At 42.0% G+C, this 7,085-nt stretch overlaps 1 protein-coding gene across 4 annotated transcripts; it reads right to left on the bottom strand.

Annotated features, from left to right (window-relative positions):
* Nucleotides 1-567: 567 nt before the first annotated feature.
* LOC100274187 (uncharacterized) lies at nucleotides 568-6,464 on the bottom strand. Of its 4 annotated transcripts, XR_004857544.1 has the most exons (4): nucleotides 4,512-6,464; nucleotides 2,934-3,027; nucleotides 2,398-2,464; nucleotides 568-1,016 (listed from the first exon to the last, which is right to left on the bottom strand). XR_004857544.1 is itself a non-coding variant. In NM_001365841.1 (2 exons), exon 1 carries the CDS (start codon nucleotides 6,189-6,191, stop codon nucleotides 4,530-4,532), a length of 1,662 nt encoding a protein of 553 aa, NP_001352770.1. In that variant the 5' UTR covers nucleotides 6,192-6,233; the 3' UTR covers nucleotides 2,573-3,027; nucleotides 4,512-4,529. The 4 variants fall into 4 exon arrangements, 1 of the variants encoding a protein (NP_001352770.1); XR_564931.4 differs by lacking the exon at nucleotides 2,398-2,464 and having other exon boundaries at nucleotides 568-922; NR_158636.1 differs by lacking the exon at nucleotides 2,398-2,464 and having other exon boundaries at nucleotides 4,512-6,214.
* Nucleotides 6,465-7,085: the final 621 nt, after the last annotated feature.

Raw genomic sequence — 7,085 nt, 5'->3', positions numbered from 1 at the left:
CGTACTGTTCGCACTGGCTTGTACTCGCTCGTGCGTCACGCTTGAACTTTTACCTTCTGTCAAGCCGAAGATACAAATGTAATTCAATATTGTTTTTTATTTATTCATGATGAGATAATAAAGATATATTCATGATGTCATATGATCATTCATGTTATTTCTCATGTTTTATATGCTTCTTCTTCCATTAATACATATTGTGATGATGAAGGTACGGCCTTCATGACCTTCGTCCGAAGATCGTTATATTCTAAGGAAAATAATTCTTTGAAGGACAAAGGGCATTAACCATTAACTTCTTTTTGTGTTGCCTTGCTCTTAACTCATAGCATTTGAGAACAAATCCCCAACAATTTTCACCAAAGCGATTCTCGTAGAAGCAGGCTGAAAAGCTAAGCATTTGACAGTCCACAACATCTTTTGACAGTTAGAATCAGCATAAAAAGCTGAAACAAACAGACCCATAGTTTGATGTAGAATTAGCTAGTAATGACATTCACTTAAGGGTTACACATAACACATTCATTTTTGTATGGTAAAGAGCATTCAACATCTTAGACAAGAGTATGCTAATAATAAAGCTTCATTATCGTTATACCTTCGGAAGATCTATTGAGACAAGTAGCTCTATCGGAAGAAGATGTAGACACGAGATTACAAAATGCCTAATCCCTATAGCAGCGGTATTGTTCCTCTATTCATAAAGTTATAAGAATGCCCTTCCTACTAATATCTTTAGAACTAGGGGATACAATTGCATGAAATATCATACACATTTTCTCTCTCTGACCTTCTTGTTCTGTTCCCCTTTACTGAAGATTCACATGTCCTAGAGATGTATCTCCTTCGGCGACGCCTCCTAGCTTCGACCTCTCATTGACCAGCTTCGTCTTGATTCAAAGCTCTTTCCATACGCTTCAATCTTGAAAGTTTGTTTAAACAATGGCTTATGTTAAGATGAACCTTAGGTGAGGTACCTTCTCCCTAACCCCAACAGTAGCCCCTTGCTTGGTTTCCTATAACAAGCTCAATCCAAAAAAAGATAACTTGAAAAACTATATCAAATGTCAATAAACACCTTTCTTTAAGTTCGTTATTCAAAACGGGTAATCATTAAATATGCCACCTGTTTAGAAAGTCGTAAATAGGTTCACATATCAGTGATTGTGATTTTTGTGCCTCCTCGACTCATGTGCCAACACGGTTATACAAGGACATCTAGTTCACTGGGTCCCTACGAGAATCCCCACGATTAGAGATGTCAATAGGAACCTGATACCCGCTAACTCGTGGGGAATTTCCCTATTAGGGTATGAGTATGGGACAAAAATTGTCCCCATGAATATGGATATGGGACAAAATTTCCAACCATTGGGTAAACGGATATGGGTTTGGGAAACAATAATTCGAAACTGATTACCCATGGGTATTTCATACGTGTACACTTGTCATGTTTGTATGAATGAGTTAAGGCCTAGCTGACCACCAAACCCAGCACAACAGCGCACTAGGCCTAGGTCATAGCCCAACAAGTTAACACGGCAAGGCAACTAGCAGACTAGCAAAAAACAAAACCCTAAAATAACCAGTCATACACTACACCCTGCCTAGTCGGCCAACCGTTGCACACCTGAAATGTTGCACTAGCAATACACACCGGTGACTTCATCAGCGACGAGGAGCACAACCGACTTCTAGAAGCCTAAGATGGCGGTGACAACCATGAATTTTCAAGTGCCAACGAACTCGGATAGTGACCAAGAAAGGTGAGCAGACTCTAATTCTCCATTTCTTCTATTGGTCTCGAAGTACTAATTCCTTTTATCATGGATGGATGAATGGATCAGTGTTCATGGATAAGTGATTGCCGATGTGGTGATGTCTGAAATCTGAATAGTTTGTGCTAGATGTTAGTACCTATTTAGCCCTTAATTAGGGATGGGGACCCATTGGGGACCCGAAACCCGAATGGAGATAGGTATAGGAGAGTTTTGTACCCATGATGAGTATGAGGATGGGTATGATGATGGATCAAACATGATAGAGATAAGTCTAGGATGTTATAATCCAACGGGGACTTCCCCATTGATATCTCTACCCACGATGCGTCCTTTCAAACGTAGTCATTTCCCGCATCTCTTTTCAAAGATGTGTTTGAAAATAGAATGATGAGACTTAGAAAATTGCAGATATCAGAGAGAGAGCCTTCGCATACTCCTAAATAAATCTTAAAAACATGAGGTTTAAAGCACCCAAATCAATCTTGAAGATTGATTAAAATTTAGATGAGTTATAGTTTTTTTACTTAAAATCGAGATGAGTCGCAAACTCATCAAACTAGAAGGTACTTTGCTTTATAAAAAAAGCTGTCCACAAGGAAACACGTAGGCACACCACCTGAAATTACGGTCTGCCCTTTTTCCTCCTGGCAGTCCACTCCTTCAGTCCATTTCAGCGTGCACAACTTTGATACGAAAGACAACGCTATTAGCTACGAATGCCCAATCAAGTTTCAGCTCAATATATGAGTAGAATATCAATCAACAAGATTTGCATAGCAATGACATACATCAATCGCAACCACACAGATCAATTCAAGCAAACTGGTTTGAGAACTCATGCATATTCAGTTCTCAGTTCAGACTTCAGGGACAAACCACGTTACCCTGATAACAGATACAAACTTACACTAAAAATAGAAAAATCTACAGGGGAATGATAACAGAACAAAACTACTTGCATCATTAACTGGAGTGCTGGACCTAACAAAGATTTTTCATGTCAAAACTCAATGAAAGGAGTTTCCAATAATTTAGCACCGCATTAAGCATACATGCTAAAGCTAAATGCTAGCTCAGATGTAGGGATTAGCAGGATCAACAGCTTAAGCAGTAGCTTAGAAGAAAATACAAATATGTATCACTAATGCTCACCACCATGAAATTGCAAAATATGCTCACTGCTCGCATCTTTCCCATAAATTCAACACACATCACCTTTTGTTGATCAAATCTTCTATCCGCCCATCTGATTATAACCAATAAACAATACTCATATAAGTGCATACACAATGGAATATCATAAAAAGTAAAAGAAAACAGAAATGCAATGTGCATGAAAATACAATTTAAATAGACATCTCTACATAAAGAGTTCTACATGAACCCGTTATAGCAGAATGTGGTTGAGTAAAATTCAGATGTAATATTGAGTTGGATCCATTTTTTATGTAGTTTCAAGTTGGTCTCAAATGATGAGGAGAGTCCTTAAGAGGATTAGGAAATTAAGGTATTTATTATCTTCTATGTAACAAATCAAAATGATATCACAAAAACAAATTGAACTCATAAATCATTTATATGTTAAGACCATCATGTTGCAAGAGGCTCAGAACACATCTCTGCGCTAAACCTCAATCTTATTCATGTATAAGTTCCTAGTTTGGGCAATAATTCTGAGCAGAGATTTTTTTTTTATCCACTGCAGTTGAGGACTCAAGTCCCTTCAACAAAACTAATATCTTAGTGATCAACTGCTAACAACATTAATTGTTGCTCATCTAAGTAAACTTAATGAAACGACCATTGAAATTGATCTCTAATCGGTCATAAACTCACTGAACTGATCTACTGTGATACAAGCTACTTTGAATGTGAAATATATGTTCAAATGTTTATGCCAGTGACATCAGTCTAAGTAATGAAAATCAATGTTACAAGAAGATATGCTAGTTAATACTTTAAACAAATGTCAGAGCCATTTAAGAAAGCATTACTAGTCAACATCGTACATACGTAGCTAGTACCAACTCCAAACTGATACGCTAGTTGATACTTTACACAAATGCCAGAGCCATTTAAGAAAGCATTAGTCAACATCGTACACACATAGCTATTACCAACTCCAAACTGATTATTCCTGATCCTGAGTTGAATCTAAATACAGTAGAACCTATTAGGAAATTCTACACTACAAATTCATCTAGAATTCTAGATACAGTAGTTATTAATTAATACTTTTAAATAATTGCCAGAGCCATATTGTATGTACATAGTAAGCACCAACTCCAAAACTAATTATTCCTGCGTTAAATCTGACCACAACATTAGTTGCAATCTAGAGAAGAACTACACATTTTCACTAAAGCTGAATCTAAATATTTAAATAAGGGAAGAATTCATGAGATGCTACGTCGATCTTGTGCCTCTTGTACCATCTGTGACAACTTTTGCTGTCCCCTGTAGTCACTAGACAAGTGCAGTTTCACACGTGTGAAATCGAACTCCCACACAATCTGCATGCTTCAGGCGGCTACTTCTAGAGATATGTGATAAAGTTACATCAAATTTCAATTGCATATATGTCAAATTTTACTGCAGAGGAATATAACATTTCGATCATTAGTTCAGATGTGGAATCCAAGTTTTAGAGCTATGAATTCTACAAATTGAACAATAATAGTACACTAGACATCAAGAAAAATAATAACTCAAGTAAGAAGAATGTTATACCACATTAATTCAGAAAGGTTAGTCCACTAAGCTGAGCATCAAATTAAGAACCTCCTTTTTTATGTTCCCTTGACGGACCTCCGCCTTCGCCTGTGCTACTCTTAGCTTCTTGATCTTGGATTCCAGATCTTCTGCCTTCTCATCAGCAATGAACTCAAATACTCTTTTCAGAGTTTCCCCGCACGGATGATGGGTCTCAATCTCCTCCACATAAACAGCAAGGTTGGAATACAACTTCTGGAGCTCACCAAAACGTCTGTGCACACCTTGCACATTAGCATCTCCTTCTGTTCCCTCATCATTTATTTCTCCTTCCTTACTCCTAATCACAATGCCACCATTCTGATTTGCATTTACGGGTTCCTTTGGTGTCAGACGATCCATATCTATGTCCATCTTCCCTTTGTCAGTTTTCCCCTTCTTTCCCTTAGCCAAATTACCATCATCTTTGTTTAATTCCCCATTGTGACTTTCCTGCTTCTTACTCTTACTTGGGGAGGCAGTGGTGGTAGCCTCCTCTGACAACCTGGCTTGCCCCTTCTTACTTGCTTTCTGAGAATCACCACTTTGATTGGCAGTACTAGGGGCAGACTCCTTTGTCACGTCACTCTTTGCATTTTCAAGCATCTTCTCTTTGTTAGCCTGGCCCTTCTTACCCTTTATAACAGCACCACCCTTTTGAGACGTAACGGCAGCAGCAGCCTCCATTGCCTTCTCTCCCCAGATTGCTTCTGAGAGATTATACATCTGGAGCCCATCTTCTTTACTTGGCACAATGCCCGTGCTCGCTGCTTTCTTGTACCGTTCCTTTAGCCTTCGCACCTTCTCATAGATATCTGAGTAGGTGCAGTTCTTCCTGACGAGGTGGTCACGAACACTAGCAAGAAGTAAATCAGTCTTTGGCAGCTCACCCTCACGCTTGACATGCGCAGCAAGGGCCTCCAAAATCTTCATCTCATCATCTTTCCCCCATGTGGGGCGCACAGGCTTCTCAGACTTGCTGTCTGAATGTGAGGGATCTAGCGCTGCTGACTTCTCTAGTTTGTCCCCATCCTTCTTCCCCTTGCCTGAGGGCGTGGCCTCAGGAGCTGCCTCCTTGGCCTTGCCCTTCTTCGCCTTTCCTGCTGGAATGGCATCAAACGTCGGCTTCTCTAGCTCAGCTTTGCCCTTCTTTGCATTTCCTGCTGGAGTGGCCTCAGGCGCCGGCTTCTCTAGCTCGGCCTTGCCCTTCTTCGCCTTGGCAAGAGGGGTAGCCACAGCCTTCATCTTTTTTGCCTTCCCGGTAGGAGCAGGATCCGAGGGGGGTCTCTTCCTTTCCTGCTCTGCCTTGGACAACACGGCCGCCGCCGCAGCCTTCTTCTGAACCACAGGCACAGGGTTCTCATGCTCCGACTCCGATGACTCGCCCTCCTCCTCTTCGGGATCGGATTCTGGCTGGGGAACTGGATGCGTATGCTTAGTGAGGGAGCGGGGCACCTGGCGCATCTGGAAAGCTTGAGCGTCGGTGTCGGAGTCCGTGTCCGCCTCCGACGAGTCGGCGTTGTTGGCCGCGGCCTGCGGAGGACTACGGAGCTCGGGGAGGCGAGGAGGCTCCTCCAACTCTTCGGAGCCAGATTCCTCAGAGGACGACTCCTCCTGCGGAGGCGGAGGAGGCGAAGGCGCGCGGCGCTTGCGGGCCATGAATCGCGGCTAGGGTTTACGGGGCGCAGAGGGAACTGGGAATGTGAAGGGTCTGAGTCTGACGCCGTGGTGCGGACGGCTATGGTGCGGACGGCAAACTGGTGAGATTTGTTGATTATCATGACGCCAAGCATTACGTAAAGGGGTGATGCTCTATAAGTGAAAACAGTGTTCTTGGGAGTTCTATGTTTCATAATAACTCCTATGTTTCGTATGACCGTGTAGAATACTGCGGTTAACAGAGTAAGTTTAAAATAAAAGGTGGAATAGGAGATAAAATATGATAGCTGTTTGAAGACAGCCTAATATTATTTCCAACCATTCATCTACAATTCTCGCTATCTATATTTTATTATATTTTACTACATCATCAAAAAAAATACTCCCTCACATAGATGAATGGTTGCTCAGTTTGCTCCTCCTTCGGAGTACTCAAGAGTGAGTGTCGGCTCCTATCTTCTTCCCTTCCCTGAGTACTCATCCTCCCTGAGTTCTCTACTGAGCCACAGGTGTGGAGGTCATCTCCTGCCATCATGCTGGCATGGATCCTGCCCTGCCGACGTCGAGGAATCATGGTGGTGAGGACTCATTGTCCCTCTCATCCCATGGCTTCGATCCTACCCTAACGATAGCTCCGTACTGTTAGGCCCACAGTCATTGCCCCTTCTGTTGATTGAAGGTCCGGCGCCACCTTGCGTCATGGTAGAAGCTCTAGCCCCTCCAGTGGATAAAGTCATGCCCCATCTTGGATCCTGCCCTATCGACGCCAAATCCTCGGTGTTGGCCATGGTTGGAGCGGCCCCCTTTTCATTTTCAATGGCATTGCCTCCAGGTGCATGTCTTTCTGATCCATTTGGGTAGGTACTTTTTCTTGTGTTTTAGTTGGTAAATTTG

Source organism: Zea mays, chromosome 4 (assembly GCF_902167145.1).
Source record: "Zea mays cultivar B73 chromosome 4, Zm-B73-REFERENCE-NAM-5.0, whole genome shotgun sequence".
NCBI classification, from domain to species: Eukaryota; Viridiplantae; Streptophyta; class Magnoliopsida; order Poales; family Poaceae; genus Zea; species Zea mays.
Note: the sequence above shows the minus strand (reverse complement) of the source record. Positions and strands in the feature narration are given on the sequence as shown.